Source organism: Dendropsophus ebraccatus, chromosome 9 (genome assembly GCF_027789765.1).
Source record: "Dendropsophus ebraccatus isolate aDenEbr1 chromosome 9, aDenEbr1.pat, whole genome shotgun sequence".
Taxonomy (NCBI): domain Eukaryota; kingdom Metazoa; phylum Chordata; class Amphibia; order Anura; family Hylidae; genus Dendropsophus; species Dendropsophus ebraccatus.
In genome coordinates this window covers 13,767,263-13,794,091 of record NC_091462.1, presented here as the reverse complement: position 1 = coordinate 13,794,091, position 26,829 = coordinate 13,767,263, and the positions used below count along the sequence as shown (strand labels likewise).

General features: G+C 46.3%; 1 protein-coding gene across 1 annotated transcript in view; it reads left to right on the top strand.

Annotated features, from left to right (window-relative positions):
- Positions 1–26,829, top strand: part of TMEM163 (transmembrane protein 163) — a 93,925-nt gene that overhangs the window by 8,529 nt on the left and 58,567 nt on the right. Inside the window, exon 2 of the mRNA XM_069982641.1 lies at positions 2,866–2,985. Coding sequence (XP_069838742.1) covers positions 2,866–2,985 — 120 coding nt within the window. The remainder of the gene's footprint in view (positions 1–2,865; positions 2,986–26,829) is intronic.

Genomic DNA, 26,829 nt, shown 5'->3' with positions numbered 1-26,829 from the left:
CACCAGAGTCGTTGGTCGGATCCTATGGCATGTAACATCTAAAAGCAGTTGGGGGAAGGAATGTGACAACTTCTCGGAGCATGTCCTTGGGTTACAGCAATGGTTGTCGGACTCCTTCAGAATATCTTTCCAGCCCGTCAGCGTTTTCAGCTGATTTCCATGGCCGGGGGTTGGGCAGATTAGCTGAGCATACGGACGCCTGTAAAATCTGGGTTTTAATTAGTATTACAATCCGGCTTTTATTTCATGTGAACATGTATATTGATCAGCTCTGTTGCCATGGTTTCAGCTTCTATGTATCTATATGTGCACATAGGAGATGGAAGCGGCATTCTGCTCAGGATGTGTGTAGGCAAAGACTTTGGGCTCCCCACGCTTAGAGGATATCACACAGCTTTATTACTCCCCAGCAAATACACAAATCACAGAAGGGACACAAGGCAATGCTTAGTAGCCGAATATTCTGGCTTCATGACACCTCAACATCCTCCGTATATATGTGCAGAGAGGAAATGAGTAGAAGTCAAGCCCATTCCATTTGTAGTTGGGGTCGGCTATGTTATTCGGGTCTCGCCCACATCTAATGGCTTAGATGGCCTCAGATATTACAGTCAATGGTGACTGCAGCTTCTAAGTTATACAGATTAAGGGGACACCCTTTATAACCCTAACACTGCCCACCCCAGCAAAGTGATTATGGTAGGCTGAGGGGTTAGGCCTGCCATGTTAGTTCTCCTATTACACCCTGTCAGAGAATTCCAGGCCTGCCATGTTAGTTCTCCTATTACACCCTGTCAGAGGATTCTAGGCCTGCCATGTTAGTACTCCTATAACACCCTGTCAGAGTATTCTAGGCCTGCCATGTTAGTACCCCTATTACACCCTGCCAGAGGATGCTAGGCCTGCCATGTTAGTACTTTTATTACACCCTGTCAGAGGATGCTAGGCCAGCCATGTTAGTACTCCTATTACACCCTGTCAGAGTATTCTAGGCCTGCCATGTTAGTACTCATATTACACCCTGTCAGAGTATTCTAGACCTGCCATGTTAGTACTTTTATTACACCCTGTCAGAGTATTCTAGACCTGCCATGTTAGTACTTTTATTACACCCTGTCGGAGGATTCTAGGCCAGCCATGTTAGTACTTCTATTACACCCTGCCAGAGGATTCTAGGCCTGCCATGTTAGTACTCCTATTACACCCTGTCAGAGGATTCTAGGCCTGCCATGTTGGTACTCATATTACACCCTGTCAGAGTATTCTAGGCCTGCCATGTTAGTACTCCTATTACACCATGCCAGAGGATTCTAGGCCTGCCATGTTAGTACTCCTATAACACCCTGTCAGCGTATTCTAGGCCTGCCATGTTAGTACTCCTATTACACCCTGCCAGAGTATCAAAGGCCAGCCATGTTAGTACTCCTATTACACCCTGTCAGAGGATTCTAGGCCTGCCATGTTAGTTCTCCTATTACACCCTGTCGGAGGATTCTAGGCCTGCCATGTTAGTACTCCTATTACACCCTGCCAGAGGATGCTAGGCCAGCCATGTTAGTACTCCTATTACACCCTGCCAGAGGATGCTAGGCCTGCCATGTTAGTACTCCTATTACACCCTGCCAGAGGATGCTAGGCCAGCCATGTTAGTACTCCTATTACACCCTGCCAGAGGATGCTAGGCCTGCCATGTTAGTACTCCTATTACACCCTGTCAGAGTATCATAGGCCTGCCATGTTAGTATACATATTACACCCTGTCAGAGCATTCTAGGCCTGCTATGTTATTACTCTTAATATACCTAGTTAGTAGTGTCTAGGTCTGTCATGTTAGACTTGGAGTTGGTATTCTTAGCCCTGCCAGAGGCCTCCAGGTTTTCCATGTTTGTTTTTCTATTACACCCTGGTAGAGGCTTCCAGACCTCCTGTGTTATCACTCTTATTATACCCTATTGGTTGTCTCCAGACCTGCCATATTAGTACTTCTATTACTCTGTCAGAGGACTCCAGGCCTTCCATGTTAGTATTTCTACTACACTCTGTCCGAGGACTCCACACCTGCTGTGTTATTACTCTTATTATACCCCACTGGTGGTCTCCAGACCTGCCATATTAGTACTTCTATTACTCTGTCAGAGGACTCCAGGCCTTCCATGTTAGTATTTCTACTACACTCTGTCCGAGGACTCCACACCTGCTGTGTTATTACTCTTATTATACCCCACTGGTGGTCTCCAGGCCTGCCATGTTAGTACTCCTATTACACTCTTTTAGTGACTTTAAGGCCTGTGGATTTTTATCATTTAACCCCAAAAAATGCAATGCTCTATGTAATGTATTGTTTGTTGCAATTGAAACTTTTGGGCCATATTTATCAATGACCACTCTTTTTTTTTTGCACAGCCCTAATTTAAAATTCCCCCAGTTTCATACAGCTGGATTTATCAAGAGGCGCACGCTTCATGATAAATCTAACATAGCGGAAGCTGCACAAATATTCATAAATTTTGCATATGGGAAGGACACAAACCCCCATTCCCCGTCCCCTCCCCGCCCTCTCTCCACCAATAAACTTTTTTTTTTGCTTTAAGTTTGCACTAGGCACAGACCTTGATAAGTGTGCCCCTTCATCTTTCAGAAATCAAGCGTATAACTTGCCGATAAAAGAACAAACAGGTTATGGTGCTCGGAGGGTGGGGATGAAAAACAAACGAAAAACACCTTCACGCTGAATGTAGAATTACAATGTTTGCAGTGAAAGCAATGGGCCACCTGTATAACACGTAGAGCGGTTTTATAGACGTAACATTCATTGATCGTTATAACATTCTATTATAACATTGGTTCATCTGTTTTCCTATTCAGGTTTATTAGAAAGCAGCACAAAACTGAAACCACACGAAGCCCAAAATTACAGGAAAAAAGCCTTATGGATATCGTGGACGTCCATCGTTGTCACGTTGGTGTTGGCCGTTGCAGCATTTAGTGAGTATGCGAGAAATGTTGTGTTATGTTACGAAAGGGGTCCGTTTCCCCCACTACAGTGATCGAGAGCTAATTTAATTTTATAATTAATATCTGGCTTGTAAAATGAGCATAAGTTATAGTTAAAGGGGTTATCCAGCACTACAAAAACATGGCCACTTTCTTCCAGAGACAGCACCGCTCTTGTCTCCAGCTTGGGCGGGGTTTTGCTGCTCAGTTCCATTGAAGTGAATAGAGCTTATTTGTAAACCACACCTGAACTGGAGACAAGAATGGGGCTGTCTCTGAAAGAAAGTGGCCATGTTTTTGTAGCACTGGATAAGGGCCCTATTCCACAGTAACGATAATCGGCCAAATCGGCCCCATTTGCCCCGATTCGGGCGATTATCGTTCGGTGAAATAGAGAGAATGATCAGCCGATGATCGCGTCATCGGCTGATCGTTCATTTAGGGCCAGACCTAAAATCATCGTTCCCCCACCGCGCATCGCTACGGTTAAATAGCGGTGCGCGGAGGGCGACCGACGATTTGACAGCAGCAGCAGCATACATTACCTGTCAGGTCTCCGCGCTGTCTTCATCCCCAGGTCCCGCGCGCTCTATCTCCTGAATGGCCGGTCAGCTGACAGAGCGCTCAGCCAATCACAGGCCGGGACCGCCGCGGCCTGTGATTGGCTGAGTGTGGCCTGTCAGCTGACCGGCCATTCGGGAGATAGAGCGTGCGGGACCCCGGGATGAAGACAGCGCGGAGAAGACCTGACAGGTAATGTATGATGCTGCAAGGGCTGCAAGGACATTGGTAACGATGTCCTTGCAGCCCTCGCTCAACGATCATCAGGACGTGGAATAGGCTCAGTAAACGAGCAGCGATCTAGCAGATCGCCGCTCGTTTACATCGTTAATCGGGCCCTCCTTGGCCCGTGGAATAGGACCCTAACCCCTTTAAATGTTGAACTTCTGACAAGTTTTCCTATTGAATTGTCCCCAAAAATTGGAGAGAGTTGACCTGTACGATCTCATCTAGGGATGGTCTGATGTAAAGGACACATGGTAATTGGCTCCAAATGTCTGAAACCCAGTCCAGTGGCTTCTCCCTGCCCGACCAATTCAGAATGATGGATCTTCATGTTTGAGTATAGGGAGCAATCGATCAATCAACACCGGCTAGACAGACAAAAGTGATCAATCAATTACTGCCCCGACCTTGGGGTTAAAGCACCATGAAAATTCCTTTAAACACAGAATCGTGCAGCCTTGGCTTTGGCTGGATGAGGGTTTACACTGTTTGTGTTTCTTCCTTAGGGATATGGAGATGGTTTTTTTGTACTCTTGTCCTGGTTACTCGCCCTGTTTCATGCAATTCCCAATGGCGGGTGCAGTCCTGTAATGTTTGTGATGTGATTGAGACACCGCACAAGGCCTGGCTGGAGGCCTACTTCGCTCTTATTATGAAGCCATGGGGTCCTTGTTCAGCTTACCCCCACACACTAAGCCTTTCCTTGCTCCACTTTAAGGCTCCTTCACATATCTGTGGCTGTTTTTATGGTCCGGAAACAATGTTTTTCAGGAGGCTGCAGGAGTCCGTCAGTCAGGGGCAAATTAACTTTACCATAGGCCCCGGGCTGTTCACCAAGCCTGGGCCCCCACCCCCACCCCACTGTAACTGTGGCAGCATTAGCGTGGTGTTCATAGTACAGGATAGATAATGTCATGATGCCCTGATTTGTGCAAAATTGCTGTAAAAACTGTGATCTTTGCAAATCATTGCAGAACTGTAGCCAGGAGACAATACACCACTGAAAGTATACGTCTTTTTGGGTTTCCATGGCCCCCCCCCCAGCAGCTCAGGGCCAGAGGCTACTGCCCGAAACTGACCTATTGATATCCGCTACTGCCGTCAGTGTTTCCTGGACGTAGAAATTGAGGGGTGAATAAAAAAACAAAAAAAACATACCCACCTGCGGCTGGCTGCAGTCCTCCTCCAGCTTCCCTTTCACTCTTCTGGCTTTGCATGTGCACGAGTAACATCACTTGTGTGCGGCACCACTAGGAGGGAGGTAGCGGCCTCTGGCCACAGGAGTGATTAACAGGGTCAGGAGCAAATAGCTCCCAGCCTGGTCAATCACAGTGCTGCATTAACGGTCTGTGCTCCAGAACAGGTTTACATACAGTTAAAGAGCTTGCGTCAGCACTCTGTGGCACTTGCCTGGGTGCTGGCGCTGGGCCAGGCTGCCATGTAACGCATCCAGAATTCCAGACAAATTCTGGATGTGCATCCAGAGCTGTACAGCATTCTGGATCCTTGCTGGAATTCTCACTAATATAGGACATGTCCTATAATCTCTGGAGCCCTTCAGGAAAAATCCTGAAGAGTTTCTATGCCCAATACAACCCTATGGGTCTGTAAATTTACCTGGATTTCCTGATAAGAAATCTGGGTACATACTGTATCATGGATGTGTGAAGGAGGCCTTAGAGAGACTGGGCTAGCCTTCTAGCATGTTCCTACAGTGTGAATACGTCTGTGAGTAAACCCCTTAATAGCCATTAGGAGCAAGTCACAGCTTGCATAAAAAGAGTGCAAACAATATAAAACAGTACCAATCTATTAAGGCTTATACAACATATAACAGTCCACCACAGATCAGAAGTCACTGTAAGGAGCCCAATGCAGGTCACCCGGACTTTGAAGGCAATGACTTACTACTAGGGTCCATATCTTCTGAGTTGGTCACAACTAACCCATCATATTGTACAGATGATCAGTCCCGTGTGAACAATGATAGTAAAGATCCTGAAAGTGCCGGTCATGTGGTGCCGGCCATGTGTTCCCCATGTCTCACATGACTATACTGTGCACTTATCTCTTTGCCGACATCAATTAGATTATAAATCCATTTGCTCGGTAACACAAGTAGCAGAACGGTTCCTGTTAGTTTTGTCCTCTGGGGTCGGAGAAGCCGGTTAATATTAAAATAGCAACATAGCGATTTTCCTAAAATAAATTTCTGCTTCTGAATAAATTCACCAGACCTGTGCATTAATCCTGCACAGGAAACAATGTTCAATAATTCTCTGTCAAATTTAAATTTCAAATTGGAATTCAGCTTTATGAATAACATGCAATAAAACAACGTCTTAAAGAGGTACTCTGGCGAAAATCTTTTTCTTTCAAATCAAATGGTTTTAAAAAGTTATATAGATTCGTAATTTACTTCTATTTAAAAATAAATCTCCAGTCTTCCAGTACTTATCAGCTGCTGTATGTTCTGCAAGAAGTGGTGTATTCTTTCCAGTCTGACACAGTGCTCTCTGCTGCCACCTCTGTCCATGTCATGAACTGTCCAGAGCAGGAGAAGTTTTCTATAGGGATTTGCTGCTGCTCTGGACGGTTCCTGACATGGACAGAGGTGGCAGCAGAGAGCACTGTGTCAGACTAAAAAAAATACACCACTTCCTGCAGGACATACAGCAGCTGATAAGTACTGGAAGGCTGGATATTTTTAAATAGAAGTAAATTACAAATCTATATAACTTTCTGACACCAGTTGATTTGAAGAAAAAAGATTTTTGCCAGAGTAACCCTTTAAAGGAACAGCATCCTGTGACGCTGTAGAGGTGGCTGATTAACAGTGCACTCCTATGGTCAGGGTCCCAGACAAGTTTTTTTTCACAGATGCCTTCCAGGCAATTTACCAGGGCCCTAATGGTTTATCTCCGCTTAGATACCAGACCCTTCTTTCTGTTCCTGTCTCCATTAGCAATTTAGTTGCCATTGAGTGGAGGGGAATTGTATTTTCTAAATGAGCTCTCATACAGTAATACATAGATATCCTAATTTTGTGTATCCCTAAATGGGTTCTGATGATCATTAGGGTCCCGCCATGGGGTCCCCGGGGATCCCGGCCATAAAAATCATTAATAATAGTTGAATGAGCAGTGCTGCATCTTGTCAGCTGTGCAGCACAGGAATCACTGGAGTCATCCATTTCTCCATAGTCTTACAGAACACATTGTGCTAAAGGGCCAAGTAACCCATAAACATAAAATGCGACATGGAGAGAAGGGAGCTACTGCACATCACACCTATGGCTGATACTAATGCTGCTCGGCTAATTTTAAAAACCAACACTAGGATGTTGGTATATAATATGATCAAACAATACTGCCCCGTGTACCACGTGCCGGTCTCCTGGTTTAACACCGGTCTCTACGCTAACTCCACACGTTGTCGGTCAGCGACTGCCAACCCCGCAAAGCATGCACATGCAGGGAAGGGGGGCCATGGAACGGCCCTGCAACCCCAATGTCACAGGACCAAACCCAAAATGCCCCACCAGAACCCGGCCAGCACCACTGGCGGAGAAGGCTGCCCCCAAACAATACAAGTATGGATATGGTATTACACTCACCACCACTGCTGCAGACACAATGGGAAAAACATGGAGGTACTGACATGTAAGCACAGGTATATCCTGCTAATTTAGGTCACATGGGTCTTATGAAGGGGAGCCGCTCAAAAAAGGGAGAAAAACATAAAATGCGACATGGAGAGAAGGGATCGGCTGCACATCACACCTATGGCTGATACTAATGCCGCTCGGCTAATTTTAAAAACCAACGCCAGAATAATACCATATTCATACTTGTGTCGTTTGGGGGCAGCCTTCCCCGCCGGTGGTGCTGGCTGGGTATTGGTGGGGCATTTTGGGTCTGGTCCTGTGACATTGGGGTTGCAGGGCCATTCCATGGCTTCCTTTCCCTGCATGTGCACGCCTTGCGGGGGAGGCAGTCGCTGACCGACACGGTGTGGAGTCAGCGTAGGGACCCGTGTGATCCAGGGGACCTGCACGTTGGTACACGGGGCTATATGGTTTGATCAAATTATATACCAACATCCTGGCGTTGGTTTTTAAGATTAGCCGAGCGGCATTAGTATCAGCCATAGGTGTGATGTGCAGAAGCTCCCTTCTCTCCAAGTCGCATTTTAACCCATAAACAGGTTCCAGAAATTACAGAGAGCTGTTGTTAGAGAGCCTGGCCGAGCTGTGAAGCGTCTTCATAAAACACTTTTGATATGTCATATAAACATGTCAAAAGTTTGGATCAATCCCAGTCCGAGTGTTCAGACCCTTACCAATCGTGAAAATGATCCGGGACAATCCTGGCTCTGTGTCACGTGATGAACCGGGCTCCTAATGTAAGTTTATGGAGCCTGACTCTTTTTACTGACACAGAGCAGGGAGCAGACACTGCAGTGCATCTTCTCCCGACTCGTTCTCCCGATCTGTACAGGACTGAACTCTTAGGCCTGGACCGATCAAAACTTTCAACATGTCACTTTCAACATTACATATCAAAAGTTTTTTTTATGATGACAGGTGCACTTTAAGGTGATCATACTAGATGGGAAATGTTAGGGGACAGAGGGGTCGGGCATGTTGGATGTGTTTAGAGATCAGTAAACCGAAGTTCAAGAACTTCAAGATCTGTTAAAAACTTTGCTAAAATTTCAGTTTGTTACAGAACTGAACTTTTTGCAGAGTCCGTAACGAGTTTGTAAAGATGGTGACTGCACCAATGCTCACCTGTCCATACTCCCCCGATGTCCCCCTACGGGTCTCCGGTGTGCCCTGCTGATTGCAACCACCTCCAGCCTGCTCAGCCAATCACTGACTGACTGAGATAGGACAGAGCCGAGGTCAGTGATTGGCTGAGTGGGCTTTCACTCTTGTCTCAGTCAGGAAGTGGAGCTGGCTACTATGAGTGGAGGGGACACTGGGGGAACGTGGACAGGAAAGTATTGATGAGCGACCTTGCTGAACTGCACTAAAACAGCTAAACACCTGCAATCATTTAGCTGTTTAAGTGCAGTTCAGCAAGTTCAGACTGGATGAACTTATCTCAAAGAACTTGCTGAACTGAACTTTTAAAAATTCTATTTGTGTTGTTTTCATGGGCTATAATATACTGGTCAAGAAATATTTTATCTTATCAACTGCTGCCGCTTGTAACCCAGGATGTCTGCTGTGTTTTTGGAGCTGTATGCACAACTTTTTGAGCTTTATTGAACATGTGCATGTGTTACATTCTACAGATGCCCAAACAGTGCTGAGTTAGATGGTGCTAGATGGTGCCATTGCATCTAAGTGGCCTCCCTGTTAGAAAATGGCCAGTTTGAAAATTAAACAATGTCCTGCTGAAATTATTGGTAGGCTTAGTGGCCGGAGTGGAAACTGCAAGGTTTTATAATTTTATTTAAAATTACCATTTTTTTTCAGCATATAAATCTGATTGAAATAATTGGTCATTTTCTGACACACTCCCTTTAATTGCACGTCTCCAGCAGGCTAAATAATTCACCAGCTCTCAATGTACAATCCACAACCTGAGGGGACCATGTCGGCCCCCAGAGGGATTATTGGACTTTACCTGCGGCCTTCCTGCAAGTCTTAGCATATATTAAAGGAAGCAATTTATACGGAGAGAATGGCGGAGGCGCCGCACAGAAATACATTACCATAGAGCATGAATGAGGCCGGGGAGTCAGGCTTACGCCACGTACTGAAGTGTGAATAGACTTCTCCGTCTCTCGGTGTTAGAGGGGCAGAGGCGTTATCTCACGGCCGTCAAACATTCTCCCCATTAAAATATGGAAATAAGACGCGGCGATTTGTGCGGCTCCTCTGAATAATAAAAAATAATAATAAAAGAAAGAGAAATGAATTGTAAATGGAATTAACCAAAGAATTTAATGTGAAGATTTGAGCGTAATAATATATATAAAAGCCATAATAACCGTCGCCATTCATGACGTCCTTGTAGTCCATAGAGATGAATTGGAGTTTCAGCAGTTCAACAACAAGCAATATACTATGGCCTCCATAGCTAACATAGAATAGTGTAAAGTTTTCTTTTATATTCCTGTAGTTACAAGAGGATATAATAAATCATAAAGTCATCACCGCACTGTACTGACAAAGTACTAGAGGCCACTAGTTGCCATCCATGACACATCTGAAGTCAGTATAGGACTAACTTTCCCTCCTGCCTTGTATCAGAAATAACTAACCCTAAATCCTTCTCTTCTGAAGTCTTCACTAACAAAGAACTGCCGATATAATCAGATCTGTCTGGCTGCTGGAGGTAGTCATGAAGCCGAAAACAGACAAGCCAGCTGTCCATCACAGTGGCATATTGTAATTCCCATTGACTAATATGGGCAGTACCATGACATTGCTGGTTTGGAAAAACTTCTGTGCTGTTTATCCAACTACCATTAAAGGGGTAGTTCACCAAATTTTCTTGCAATTCAACTGGTGCCAGAAAGTGATTTGTAATTTACTTCTATAAAAAAAAAATCTCCAGTCTTCCAGTACTTATCAGCCGCTGTGTGTCCTGCAGGAAGTGGTGTATTCTTTCCAGTCTGACACAGTGCTCTCTGCTGCCACCTCTGTCCATGTCAGGAACTGTCCAGAGCAGGAGAGGTTTTCTATGGGGTTTTACTGCTGCTCTGGACAGTTCCTGACATGGACAGAGGTGGCAGCAGAGAGCACTGTGTCAGACTGGAAAGAATACATCACTTCATGCAGGACATACAGCGGCTGATAAGTACTGGAAGACTAGAGATTTTTTAATAGAAGTAAACTACAAAACTCTGGCACTTTCTGGCACCAGTTGATTTGAAAGAAAAAAAATGGAACTACCCCTTTAATACCAGCCGTTGTTTTGCCCTTAGTGTTACATTGTGGGAACATTCCCTTATAGTAAGTATATTCCATTACATCACACACCGGGGTCCATTGCCCTGTGTATCTCACTGTATACATTCTCCCAGCCCATGTAAGTGGTTTGCTCCATGTGTCATAGATATATTGCAGCATTTTGGAGGCTGACTGGTAGACTTGCCTGAGATCCGTCTGAGCTTCCAAGGATCGATATTATTTTCTGGACGCTTGAGCCCGGCAGGGAAGGTTTAATCATCTGCAGTCACTTTAAATTCTGTGCTGCTCCCTGCCTCAATAATTTATAATGGCTGCCGGATTTATTATATAGTGGTTGCAAATGTAATGAAAAAAAAAATGGGCGCATATGGCTCATTTGTATGTTGTGGAGGTTGTGGGACTTCATTACTATACGCTGTGTATGTATGTGGGAGCAAGGTGTCCTCTGAATGAATGGTATCAGCCCATAGATTTATTATGGGTCCCTACTTTGTAAAATCATCAAAGTTCTATCCTTATTTAAGTTAAAGGGGAGGTCCACAAAAAATATTTCAAATATACTGGTGTCAGAAAGTGCCAGAGATTTGTAATTTACTCTATTCAAAAAAATCTCTAATCTTCCAGTATTTATCAGCTGCTGTATGTCCTGCAGGAAGTGGTGTATTCTTTACAGTCTGACACAACACTCTCTGCTGCCACCTCTGTCCATGTCAGGAACTGTCCAGAGCAGGAGAGGTTTCCTGTTTCAATATATTTATTGGGTTTTAACAGAGTTTTTCGAGGTTTTCTATGGGGATTTGCTGCTGCTCTGGACAGTTCCTGACATGGACAGAGGTGGCAGCAGAGAGCACTGCGTCAGACTGGAGAGAATACACCGCTTCCTGCAGGACATACAGCAGCTGATAAGAACTGGAAGACTGGAGATTTTTAAATAGAAGTAAAATACAAATCTGTATAACTTGCTGATACCAGTTAATATTTTTTTAGCTAGAGTACCCCTTTAATGCGTTCTGGCAACTATTCAAATCAATGGGCGCCATTCCTGTGGTTTTACAAAGCAGGGGCTCCTAGTAGTCATCTCGTTTTGGGGTACTCTTATCCTCCACCATGTTACCTGGATAGACAGTTTGCATTGAACAGCGCTGCAGTTTTGCTGTAATTCTCAGCATCTTCTAGCAATCCCGCCAGACCCGGGATGGAGCGTACAATGTATTTCACAGTCTCCTGATATTTCTCTGAAAGCCTATAAAGGGGGGGGGGGGCTTTTTCCATTACTCGGTGGTTTTTGCTGAATAGGCTTCCAGTAAGATACAGTCCGGGACACTTGCCGTCTCTTAAGAAGCTTCTGACATTGATCTTGTTGTCCACCTTGCCTTTTGTGCGGCTGCTTTAATATAATAAGAGAAGGCGGCTTAGTTAGGAATACAGGACCACGCGGCTTCACGTGGAGGGAATATAAAAGCCGGGATTATTATGCCGCTGCCTGATCTTGCTGAAAGACGCAGAATAAATCTTATCCCGTCCCAATCAGACTGGAGATTGATGCCTAGAATAGAAGATATATCCCCCCTCCCATACATTAATATGATATATAACTGCACATATATACCAAACGTCTCAAAAGTCTAAATGTATCTATATAATAGAAATAGTATAAAAAAGCCTTCAATTTCCTTATTCTATATATTCTACGTAAGTATAAGAACATGGCTCCCATGGATGTTATGGAGATCACTGCCCAGGGCCTCATTCATGTGACTGTGGAGATGGATCCAGTGTCTGTATAATATTCGAATTCGATGTATATGTCTACGCTGATCGGCCAATAATATATAAGCTACCAAAACAGCTCTGACCCATTGAGGCGAAGACCCCATTACCTTGTGATGTGTCCCCTCCGGACCCCATAACCCTGTGATGTGTCCCCTCTGGACCCCATAACCCTGTGATGTGTCCCCTCCGGACCCCATAACCCTGTGATGTGTCCCCTCCGGGCTCCATAACCCTGTGATGTGTCCCCTCCGGACTCCATAACCCTGTGATGTGTCCCCTCCGGGCTCCATAACCATGTGTTGTGTCCCCTCCGGGCTCCATAACCATGTGATGTGTCCCCTCCGGACCCCATAACCCTGTAATGTGTCCCCTCTGGACCCCATAACCCTGTGATGTGTCCCCTCCGGACCCCATAACCCTGTGATGTGTCCCCTCCGGGCTCCATAACCATGTGATGTGTCCCCTCGGGGCTCCATAACCCTGTGATGTGTCCCCTCCGGACTCCATAACCCTGTGATGTGTCCCCTCCGGGCTCCATAACCATGTGATGTGTCCCCTCCGGACCCCATAACCCTGTAATGTGTCCCCTCTGGACCCCATGACCTTGTGATGTGTCCCCTCTGGACCCCATAACCCTGTAATGTGTCCCCTCTGGACCCCATGACCTTGTGATGTGTCCCCTCTGGACCCCATAACCCTGTCATGTGACTGTAGAGGTGCCTGTATAATATCAGATATCTGTGCCCCCCCCCCCCCCCCCCCCCGTCTATTAGAGTCTTGTGACTGTAGAGATGGATTCAGTGTCTGTATAATTGCTGATATCTGGTTTCTATTACAGTCATGTGACTGTTATCCATAGGCTAGAATGGGGCCTATGTAGTACATTACTGTGATAGGTTCCTCTGCTAATAAAGCCTCGATGGCCGCCATGGATGGATAATCGGGTCTGTCAGATTACCATTGGCGTTTCCACAAGAATTACAGTACAGACTGCGCCGTTCTTACAGTCAGAATCACATTAACTGTGGCAGAACACATTGTCAATATGAAGAGAGGCTTACAGAGCCGACGTGTCAGTCAGGAGCTACGAGGATCTAATAGTGACCGTGTCGGCAATCACCTAACTTTGCCAACGTCAGACCATTCTAAGAAACTGTTGTATAGAGCTTTCTAGACTACTAAGAACTCATAAGGATTTATGTTTTTTGTTTTTTTTTTTAAACCAAAATTTTTATGGGCATAGTATATCACAATGTAATACAGCAGGAGCAGGACAAAGCCAGGGGTTGAAAGTCCAAGAACTCGGTTCTACAGTCCGAACTGTTCATATTAGTTTTATACTGGCCTTTTTCAACAACAGTATAGACAAACTCCATCGGTCATAATGCCCAGATCATCTAGAGCAGCTTAACCGCATAACAAAAAAACAGAAAAAAAAAAAAAAAACTTGCCAAGGAGAACCCCTCACCTTCCCTATATGTCAGATTATTTTCAGCGGACCCAGTGTGCCTTTTAGATCTTCTTTACAATACCATTCGGTCCCTTCTGAAAGGACTAATCCAAACCTACAGCACCACCCTGACCTCCAACAGTGCTACTGATCCTACAGCACCACCCTGACCTCCTACAGTACTACTGATCCTACAGCACCACCCTGACCTCCAACAGTGCTACTGATCCTACAGCACCACCCTGACCTCCTACAGTACTACTGATCCTACAGCACCACCCTGACCTCCAACAGTGCTACTGATCCTACAGCACCACCCTGACCTCCTACAGTACTACTGATCCTACAGCACCACCCTGACCTCCAACAGTGCTACTGATCCTACAGCACCACCCTGACCTCCTACAGCGCTACTGATCCTACAGCACCACCCTGACCTCCTACAGTGCTACTGATCCTACAGCACCACCCTGACCTCCTACAGTACTACTGATACTACAGCACCACCCTGACCTCCTACAGTACTACTGATCCTACAGCACCACCCTGACCTCCTACAGTACTACTGATCCTACAGCACCACCCTGACCTCCTACAGTACTACTGATCCTACAGCACCACCCTGACCTCCTACAGCGCTACTGATCCTACAGCACCACCCTGACCTCCTACAGTCCTACTGATCCTACAGCACCACCCTGACCTCCTACAGCGCTACTGATCCTACAGCACCACCCTGACCTCCTACAGTGCTACTCATCCTACAGCACCACCCTGACCTCCTACAGTACTACTGATCCTACAGCACCACCCTGACCTCCTACAGTACTACTGATCCTACAGCACCACCCTGACCTCCTACAGCGCTACTGATCCTACAGCACCACCCTGACCTCCTACAGCGCTACTGATCCTACAGCACCACCCTGACCTCCTACAGTGCTACTGATCCTACAGCACCACCCTGACCTCCTACAGCACTACTGATACTACAGCACCACCCTGACCTCCTACAGTACTACTGATCCTACAGCACCACCCTGACCTCCTACAGTACTACTGATCCTACAGCACCACCCTGACCTCCTACAGCGCTACTGATCCTACAGCACCACCCTGACCTCCAACAGTGCTACTGATCCTACAGCACCACCCTGACCTCCTACAGTACTACTGATCCTACAGCACCACCCTGACCTCCCACAGTACTACTGATCCAAACCTACAGCACCACCCTGACCTCCTACAGTACTACTGATCCTACAGCACCACCCTGACCTCCTACAGTGCTACTGATCCTACAGCACCACCCTGACCTCCTAAAGTACTACTGATCCTACAGCACCACCCTGACCTCCTACAGTACTACTGATCCTACAGCACCACCCTGACCTCCAACAGTACTACTGATCCTACAGCACCACCCTGACCTCCTACAGTACTACTGATCCTACAGCACCTCCCTGACCTCCTACAGTGCTACTGATCCAAACCTACAGCACCACCCTGACCTCCCACAGTGCTACTGATCCTACAGCACCACCCTGATCTCCTACAGTGCTACTGATCCTACAGCACCACCCTGACCTCCTACCAGACTACTGATCCTACAGGACCACCCTGACCTCCTACAGTGCTACTGATCCTACAGCACCACCCTGACCTCCTACAGTGCTACTGATCCTACAGCACCACCCTGACCTCCTACAGTGCTACTGATCCTACAAAACCACCCTGACCTCCTACAGTACTACTGATCCAAACCTACAGCACCACCCTGACCTCCTACAGTGCTACTGATCCTACCGCACCACCCTGACCTCCTACAGTACTACTGATCCTACAGCACCACCCTGACCTCCCACAGTGCTACTGATCCTACAGCACCACCCTGACCTCCCACAGTGCTACTGATCCTACAGCACCACCCTGACCTCCCACAGTGCTACTGATCCTACAGCACCACCCTGACCTCCCACAGTGCTACTGATCCTACAGCACCACCCTGACCTCCCACAGTGCTACTGATCCTACAGCACCACCCTGACCTCCCACAGTGCTACTGATCCTACAGCACCACCCTGACCTCCAACAGTGCTACTGATCCTACAAAACCACCCTGTCCTCCCACAATGCAACTAAATGTAGACGAGCCAAGTGCTGCAGTACAATCAGGACCGTATTACTGCAGTGGGTCTGGATGGTTCTGTAAGTTTTTGAGTCTGGAATTACGTCCAGAATACAGACGGCAGCACGTAGCTGCGATACTATAACTATACAGACCTGTTATATAAGAGTTTATTTTCCCATTATGCAAACAAGTAAAAAATAACCAGAGGACATATTGATTTCCTGGAGAACCCTACCTCCCCCTTCCCCGGAAATCAATGTCTCCTTCGAGGGCTGATTGGTGAGCGCCGTGTTCTTGTCTCATTTGTGACCAGATCAGCGATTGCAGTCATTAGAGCCGCGGAAAGCTGCTTCATCATCCTTTACTCTGTCCACTTTCCTCGCCGTCCGCACTAAACTGCCCAGCGATCCCGGTGATTTATCTGCAAAGCGTACATCAACCCATTATTTATTTACAGCCGCTCAATCAGTGTTAATATTCATGTATTGGGGGGGGGGGATGAGTCCCAGCGCTCACTGTATTGATCAGTCTTACAGCTCCGTCATTACAGGTGAGGACTGAAGAATGGCTTACGTACCGTATGAAGTGGCCTTCATTTATTATTATCATGTCAATATTGATTTTATTTGTAAGAATTAGAATCTGGGCCTCATGTATTACTGTGTACAACTTCAGGCCTCCGGTTTCTTGCAGAGACGTATGGAGTTCGATCAGTTAGTTTTGCTTGAACTTGATGTATATGTGTACGCTGATCAGCCAGTAATATATAAGCTCCCCTCATGCCACCAAAACAGCTCTGACCCATTGAGGCGCAGACCCCATAACCCTGTAATGTGTTCCCTCCAGACTCCATAACCCCGTGATGTGTCCCCTCCGGACCCCATAACCCTGTGATGTGTCCCCTCCGGACTTCATAACCCTGTAATGTGTCCCCTCTGGACCCCATAACTTTGTGATGTGTCTCCTCTGGACCCTATAACCTTGTAATGTGTCCCCTCTGGACTCCATAACCCTGTCATGTGTCCCCTCCGGACTCCATAACCCTGTTAGGTGTCCCCTCCACACCCCATAACCCTGTGATGTGTCCCCTCTGGACCCCATAATCTTGTAATGTGTCCCCTCCGGATCCTATAACTTTGTGATGTGCCCCCTCTGTACCCCATAACCCTGTGATGTGTCCCCTCTGGACCCCATAATCTTGTAATGTGTCCCCTCCGGATCCCATAACCTTGTGATGTGTCCCCTCTGTACCCCATAACCCTGTGATGTGTCCCCTCTGTACCCCATAACCCTGTGATGTGTCCCCTCTGTACCCCATAACCCTGTGATGTGTCCCCTCTGTACTCCATAACCCTGTGATGTGTCCCCTCCGGATCCCATAACCTTGTGATGTGTCTCCTCTGTACCCCATAACCCTGTGATGTGTCCCCTCTGTACCCCATAACCCTGTGATGTGTCCCCTCTGTACCCCATAACCCTGTGATGTGTCCCCTCTGTACTCCATAACCCTGTGATGTGTCCCCTCTGTACCCCATAACCCTGTGATGTGTCCCCTCTGTACCCCATAACCCTGTGATGTGTCCCCTCTGTACCCCATAACCCTGTGATGTGTCTCCTCTGTACCCCATAACCCTGTGATGCCGCTTGTGGTATCAGCAGCAGATTGTGTGCGGTGTGAGGTGCGGCCTCCATGAAAGGGTCTTGTTTCTCCAGCACATCCCACAGATGATCCATGGGGTTGAGATCTGGGGAATCTAGAGGATGAGTCCCCTCTTGCTCTCTTTGTCCTGTTCCTCATTCCTGAACAATGTCTGCAGTGCGGCCCTCGGCTCGGGGCATTATCCGCTGCCATAAGGTGATCCCACTGCCATAAAGGGAGCGACATGGTGTGTACAATGGTTAGGTAAGTGATCGGTGTCACAGTAACATCCACATGATGCCAGGACACAAGGTCTCCAGCAGAACATTGCCCATCACACTGCCCCCACCATCTTGTCTTCTTCCCATAGTGCATCCTGGTGTAATCTCTTCCCCAGGTAAGTGACGTACATGCACCTGTCCGTCCACATGATGTAATGTGACCCATCAGACCAGATACATTCTTCCATTTCTCCCTGATCCAGCTCTGTGGGGCCCCATACACAGCAAGTAGCCATGTCCTGTGTGATCTGACTCCTAGACAGCAGGAAGGTTTTCAGCAGTTTGCTTTACAACAGCTCTTATGTGGGATCTGACCAGACAGGCTAGCCTTCACCCCACACATCAATGAGCCCTGGGTCCTGGGTCCCTCTGGCTTCCTCCTTGGACACGTTAGGTAGGTGCTAACGACTACATACCGGGGACCTCAGAAGACTATGCTCCATCTCTGACCAACACTGGGCTTAGTGTCAGTGCCACAATCTACGCTTACCTTCCTCTCAGATGATGACGGAAGTCCTCATCATGTCCGATCATCTGTAACCAGTGTGAACTCCACACGTCACTGAGCATGCCCACAACACTTTTCCATTGAACTCAGTCAGCTGTTTTCAGACTTTTCTTCCTGCTGTAAAGTAAATCCCTTCAGTCACTGTTGCAGCATCCCTGGCAAGATGGCTGCTAAAGTAAGCATATAGGGAGAGTAGAACAGAAATACAACGTAAGAAGAAGACTAGAAGCCCGGTGATTTATCGCCTTTAATTATCCCCCATGCCTGAGCTATTGGCGAGTATTATACCAGGCACGCTGTATTCCGTAGATACACATACAGTTTACCCCCATGAGAGTCATGTGACTTAATGAAGTTTTGGCCAATTATCGTCTGGTTTAATCCCAGCTCTTCCCTGGGTATTACGGCCGGTGTGGTCTCAGCAGATATTGTGTTAATATGTGAAATAATCACCGGTGGGGATTTGTATGAGGATGGAGTGTATGGAGGCTCCTCCTGAATTATTGCTGCATGTTGTGCTGCTTTAATAACTATATACAGTGCTACCTTGGTTTGAGAGTAACTTGGATTAAGAGCGTTTTGCAAGAAGAGCTTACAGTTTTCCAAAATTGTGACTTGGTGTAAGAGCATTGCTTTGGTGTAAGAGCTCCCTGTCCTGGGTGGGAGGGGGAGTGGGGGAGGGACATGGTTTGCATAGCGGGGTCTACAGCACTGTACTCTGAGCCAGGAAGTCTCCCTCACCTTCCAAATCATAGCAGATCCACTTCAGGCTGGGGCTTACATCAGGGGACAGGACTGTGGAGGTAATCTTATAGCTTTAACCCCAGATAGTGCTGCATGTATGTGCCCACATATGTCCTGCTCATTCCTTCTATACTGCTGTACAGAGAGGTTTCTGTCACTGTCCTCCTGCACAGCTCTGTGATTCTCACTTCCTGATTGGTCCACGCTGAGCACACACCCCTTTCCCATTGCTGTCATGTGACCACACAGGCCTCTGACAGCAGCCCTGCTTCTCTATTCCAGCCTGTTGTACTACGCTACTGCATTATGGGGATCTGCAGCTCCATCCTGTATCTACAAACTGATGCTGTTTATGCAGTTGCTATACATTATACTCCACATACTGATTGCTATACTGTACAGTAACTGTTTCTAAATGTTTGTTTCATCTGTTCTTCATGTTATTCAGAATAAAAAAAAAATCATTATTTTTGGGGTGTGGAACCAATTGTCTGCATATCAATGATTTCTTATGGGACACTTTGCTTTGGTTTAAGAGTGGATTTGGATTACAAGCACGATCCCGGAACGAATTATGCTCATAATCCAAGGCACCACTGTAAGGATTATTACTATAGTTATTATGATTAGTATTATACTATAAACCATGGTCATATAGGTTTACTGTTGCTGTTTTCTCCATTCATGTCTACAGCTGTTTTAAAAGATAGGGTGGTTGCCCTTGGAAACAGACAGCAGTTTAGCTCCTCCCCACTGTCAGCCATGTGATCTAACAGTTGGGTTGTGCAACGGTCATTTCAGCTCCCACAATGCACTGCTTACAGGAAACCAGTACAACTGTGAATTTAGCTTTAGGGATGAATGAAGAAGAACATGATTGCCTGGTTTATAGGGAGTGGGGGAACCCTCATCTGCTACCCTAGTTAGGAGTACTACAGCGATTTTTTATTTTCTTTCACATCAACTGGTTTCAGAAAGTTTTATTGATTTGTAAATTACATCAATTACTTATCAGTACTTATCAGCTGCTGTATGTCCTGCAGAAAGTGGTGTATTCTCTCCAGTCTGACACAGCGCCCTCTGCTGCCACCTCTGTCCATGTCAGGAACTGTCCAGAGCAGTAGCAAATCCCCATAGAAAACCTCTCCTGCTCTGGGCAGTTTCTGACATGGACAGAGGTGGCAGCAGAGGGCGCTGTGTCAGACTGGAAAGAATACACCACTTCCTGCAGGACATACAGCAGCTGATAAGTATGTGAAAACTTGAGATTTTTAAGTAGAAGTAAATGTGTAATGCTGTATTCCCCCTGCAGTGGCGCTGTAGGCAGTTGAATACTTTGCTGCAGGGGGTTCCAGCATCAGGACAAACTATAATCAAATTGATTAGCGGGTGACACAATTAGTGGAAAGCGATTGTCCAATGCACACTATATATATATTTCCCCTCAGGATGCAATACATTGCCGTATATAGAGAGGCTTGTATAAGTCACTGACGTTATAGTTGGCTATAGGGACAGACTGTTGGCAGCTCTTAGCTCCATGTCTTGTAGTCTCGGCATCCGTGGCTCTTCTCCAGCCTGGCATCACTAAACCTTCATCACGGTTCTTCATCCTTGGCAGAAGGAGACTTCCCGTCACATTGATCTCATCCTATACATTACAGTCATGTGCTCCTCCAATTCCCTCTGTATGAATTATCTTGCATGGCTAGCTTCACATAAGGAGCCTCCATTGCTAATTTCCTTGCACATTGAAAATAGTGGACACCTTGAGACCGTCAATGGGGATGGAGCTGACCGGAGTGAAGGGCCCATATGCCATAACCCTGGGGTTTCTAGGTGGTGTCAGCAGGGGGCTAGGTGTGGTGGTGCCATCTAGGCACTTGTCACGGTGGTCAGGAGTGGTATGCCCACCCCAGGAATACTAGCACTAAGCTTTGAAAAAGGTAGCACTGGGTGTGTGGGTGCAGGTGCGGAGAAGAGTAATGAGCATGAGTCCTGCACTTAAAGGGAACCTGTCACCCCCCACCCCGACCCCTCGCTAGAGCCCTGGATACTTACCCCATCTCGCCAAGTCCCGTTCCTGGAGCCGGTCCCGGGACAGAGATATCCCCGTCTGAAGCCCGGCGCGCGCTGCTGGGTTAAGTCCGACGCCCATAAAGAATGAATGGAGCCGTCATTCTCTATGTGCGTCGGACTCAGCAGTGCGTGCGCACGGCTGCCGACAGCGATATTTCCGTGCCGGGAGCGGCTCCAGGAACGGGACTTGGTGAGATGGGGTAAGTATCCGGGGCTCTAGCGAGGGGTTGGGTGGCCTTCACCCCGGCATGGGGGGTGACAGGCTCCTTTTAACCAAAATAACACTTTACTTGGAAAAGGTAAAAAAGTGTGGAAAAGATTATCACAAAAACGAATGTCCTTTCTCTTGGTGGACAATACAGAAGCATTGGCTTGGGTGCTTGTAGTCTAGATTAAAGTAGGTTAGGGGACTGTCTTGAGGCCTCTCCTAATAAGTGCAGAACTCTGCTGGGATATCCTGTGCTGTCTGTCAATCTCGTATCACGGTTATGACTGAGAAAGAGAAAAATAAAGAAGAACGCCTTATGCCAGAAAATCCCAAAGAGTGTCAGGTCAGGTAGTACGAGTCTCAGTGTTGGACAACTGGGTATAGCTAACCCCTTAAGGGTTTCCCGAGTAGGTTCAGCAGGTTTCGATGGAGTCCGTCGGCTTATGCACTTTGCTCCACTGCAGACTAATCCCTTTTCTGGATAGTCCTGACTAGATCCAAGATGGTTATACCAGGCAAGGTTTATCCCAGGTCACAGTTACCCCACCTCTGGGTTTAGCGCTGCATACTGGTTACTAGAAAGTCTCTCATAAGAATCTGTAATCTGTGGTTCCTGACAAGGTCCTGGCCCTAAATCCAGACCTGGTTATAAGCTTCAGCGGGAACTCTTGCTTTGACTGTGTCTTTCTCTCCCCCATCCACTAAAGAAGACCCTCACCAGGATCTTATATAGGGGTGACCAGGACTAACCTCTTATTGGTGGGGAAAGTGCTAGAAAGGGTGAAGTGTGAGCGAGTGATAGGTTAAGAAGTGTGAGGCACCCAAGCCATTAATTGTACAACATAACTTTATTACAGAAGACACAGTTAACCCTTCATACCATCAGCTGTGCAGTTAGGATAGGGGAGAGTGAGACACCAAGTGGTGCGCCCATCGTGAACATTACATACCTACTAGTCCGTGATTGGTTGCTGTCCTGCAGCTCTCCCCCCCCCCCGGAGTCCTCATCACATTGGTGCCGCTTGTTTATTAACACTGTTCCTTTGTCTGTTCCATATTTGACGCCAGTACAAATCAGATTCACATATCTGTAAATAAATTGCCGTTCTTCCACTTCTCTCCGCTCATGTTTAGCAACAACGTTTTACACAGAAATAGAATCACACATCTCCCAGGGATGGAAATGACATCTGAGCGGAGTGTTATACAAGAAGCAAATGTGACCGTGCTCCGACTATTTATCTCCACTGTGTTGTCACAGATGAGGGACTTGGCTTTTAGGGTCTTTTTACACAGACAGGGACCCTCAGCACCAATAATCTGTATTTGTAAAAGAGACAGCGATCAGCCGACCAACGAGAAATCTCGTGTTCCTTGTCTGATAGAGATGAGGGAACTGAAATTTTTGGTTTACACGAACCCGAACAATCAGTATTTGAATCCCGTTGCCTGGAGAAGACGGATGCAGCCCCCTGCCATCATCCTCTCCAGCAGCCACAGCCGCACAGCTCTGGGAGTCGGGTTGTGACATCACCATGTTATCCAGGAAGTGACATCACCATTTTATCCAGGAAGTGACATCACCATGTTATCCAGGAAGTGACATCACCATTTTATCCAGGAAGTGACATCACCATGTTATCCAGGAAGTGACATCACCATTTTTATCCAGGAAGTGACATCACCATTTTATCCAGGAAGTGACATCACCATGTTATCCAGGAAGTGACATCACCATTTTATCCAGGAAGTGACATCACCATTTTATCCAGGAATTGAAGCCTTGATGCTGTAGTAAGTGCAGGGATGTCTATACACGCTATCATCAATTGTATGAAGTGCATGGAGACCAGGCATGATAGATTTTTGCCACCCGGACCGTTTGTTCTTGGCGGGATAAGCTGACGTTAAAGCTGTCTGACTGTGTCTTACCCCTGGGAAGGCCGGAAAAGATAACCATTGGCTAAACGACTGTTCAGATTACAGTAACGCCGTACTCTGCTCTTTCCGTCGCTCCATAGGAATGAATAGAGCCGCAGGTCATGCGCCGACCCGGGGCTTTATTAATAACAGAGTCGGCGGGGTCCGATATGAAGATCAATGGGGGGTTCAAGGGTCGGACCTCCCGTGATCTCCTACTTTTCCCCTATCCAGTTAGGGGGAAACTGCACCATCCTTTTGTCATTTGATAGGTAAGCCGCCAACGGGGTTGCCTGGCAGCAGCTTTGTCCCCTTTCTCCACTGAATGCTAAGTGAGGTAATGAGGCAAAATAGCCGTCGGCCAACTGTTATCTGAAGTGTATGGCCATCTTTAGCCTCTCTCTATAAAGACACCACTGGTTTGGACTCATGTGGTTGTGGTGGTTTGGTTAGTATGAGATAGTAGAGATGAACACAACTGGAGAAATCTCTAATCCCTCCGACCCTGGAAATCTTGGCATCTGATTACCGGTGGCTGAAGAAGTTGGATGCAGAGATGAGGGGAGTCCTGAAAAACATGGATACAGCCTATGGCCGCAACTCCCTAGGGCTGCATCCAACTTTGTCAGTAATCAAATGCCAAGACTTCTGGGATCGGACAGACTCGGTCATGCTCACCTCTAAGAGATAGTCTTCTTTTAAATAGATGAGACTAATTTTTTATAGTTTTTAGCCATTTCCCGAAAAAGAAGCCTCGGTGATCTCTTCAGTGAGTGTCACAACTGATCCAGAGGGATTTTTCTAGCCAGTCGGTAGCCCGCTCTAAACTGAAAGGGACGAAAATGTGGTGGTGCGGTGTTGATGATGCACCGGTTTGTGTGGTACCCAACTGCTGGGATGATGATGATATGTCGGTGGTTGGAATACAGCTCAGCCAATGGTGGTATAGTCGTGACGCCAGTGCTAACTCAGCACACAGGAATGGTGACTTGCCGGGTTGTGATGGGTCCCTTGGCCTCTTATCACGGTGGTCCGGAGTGGGAAGATGACCCACCCGGACTGTTGGTTACCGCGACCCCCAGAAAGGGGAAAATGGCCCAAGGATGGTGTAGCCTGTGTATGTGGGTGCTGGTGCAATTATTGCTGAATCCCAGTTGAATAAATAAATTGATCTTTACTGACAAATTCTGAAGGGATGCCTGATCTGTGTGTCTTGCTCCACATAGAATCAGAAAGGAACTAACTGAAAAGACCTACACTTCCTCTCCCCATGTGACTACTTCCTACAGGGTGTATGCAACAGCTCATGTGAGTGGTGGAGAAGAGAGTGCATAGAAGAGTAGAGGGTAGAGATAGGTAGAAAAAAGAAAAGCATTTCTTATTGGTGTACAGAATCACAAAATACAACAATAACCCTTGACTTACTACAGCGGTGCAACATACATATACAGTATATACAGTGACATCTTGTGGTAAAACCTGAAAATACACCTTCATTACCACTTTGCTCTACAGTACAGGGCTTTTACAACAGGTACCCATACCAGAAACACCCGTGATGGGACACCACAAAAACCCTGAAACAGCTGTCTATAGGTCACTGTATACGTGTCTGTAAATACAGCTGTGTTCTCTAAAAAATGGGTGTAAATAGATGGGAGACTCTTCCTTTTGGAAGGGATTCTGATATGACTTATATTAGATGAGCTTTCTTCCCTCTGGAGGAGATTAAATTGGAATAGAGAAATGTTACTGTACTGCTGGGTTACGGTTTATCCACTGTATTCAGTAGTGAAACTAACTTACTAACATGGCTTGTGTACATCTCGGAGCGTTCATACATTGTCATAAGGGCAAATAAAGTAGTGGGCATGAATGGAGCGTAAAAATTCAAAATCAGCATAATAAAAAATGCATGTAGCTGTAAAGTGTGGTTGATACGCAGAGTTTCTTTTAAGTGCACGCAGGCTGTAGTACAAGGATTACATTGTAACGGCGGCTTAATCCAACATGAGTCGCATGCTGTAATTCTCATAAGTGCTCGGATACATAATCGTGAATGTGAACTATGGGAATAGTAATGTGTCATTTAGGATGGATGGCATCATCAGAGGTCTGGAATCAGGCGGCTCGCCTAGGCCGATCCTTATATATAAAACATAATGTATGATGGTGGCCTACAGTGACAGCCAAGCTCTCTGCTCTGAAGTCCTCCAGGTGATGATGTTATATCACAGACAAGTCATCTCAGGATGAAATAGAAAACGTTAAAAAATGGATAGATGGAGGGAATAAGTCAGTGTGGAGCGGATGATGAGGGGACAGGAGGACAGAGAGATTCATCAAATACAATTCTAGCAGACTAGTATAGCCTGAAGTTGGTTCTAGACCACAGGAAACAAACCTGCCGCCCTCCAGCTGTTACACAACTACAATACCCATCATTCCTGGACAGCCCTGGAGAGAATTGTAGTATAACCACAGCTGGGGGGTCGCAGGTTTAACCCTAGTGGTCTGGAGGTAGAGAAGAGTAAACTAATTCAGAACTTCCCAAATCCATTCTTAAAGGGGTAGTTCACCCAAAAATATTTTCTTTCAAATCAACAGATCTCAGCAAATGCCAGAGATTTGTAATTTACCTCCATTAAAAAATCTCCAGTCTTATCAGCTGCTGTATGTCCTGCAGGAAGTGGTGTATTCTTTCCAGTCTGACACTCTGATGCTCTCTGCTGCCACCTCTGTCCATAGCAGCAACAAATCCCCATAGAAAACCTTTCCTGCTCTCCAAACTGGATATAATACACCGCTTCCTGCAGCACATAGAGCAGCTGATAAGTACTGGAAGACTTGAGCTGTGGCACTTTCTGGCACCAGTTGATTTGAAAGATTTTTTTTAAAAATAGACTGGGTTCACACTACGTTTTTGCAATCCGTTTTATTTATCTGTATGCATGTGTGTGCATCTGTTTTGATCCTTTTTTCCATTGAATTCCATTATAAAAAAGGGGATCAAAACGGAGACGTTTTTTTTTACATAGTCAACCTTATTTTTGTGTCCGCTAAAGAAAAAAGCGATCCGTTTTGTCAATTTTTTTTTTCTAATCGAATTCACTGGAATTTTTTTTTTAACGTACACAAAAACGTAGTCAACCTTATTTTTGTGTCCGTAAAAAAAAAAAAAGTTTTTTTTTCTACAATGGAATTTAATGGAAAAACGGGTCAAAACAAATGCACACACATGAATCCATATTTCCATCTGTTTTTGCAAAAAACTGATTGCAAAAACGTAGTGTAAGCCCAGCTGAACTTTTTAAAATGTTTCCAAATTGGTGAATCCGAACCATTTGGGAGTCTTTTCGGCAAATAACTTAAATCAGCAGTTACTGTC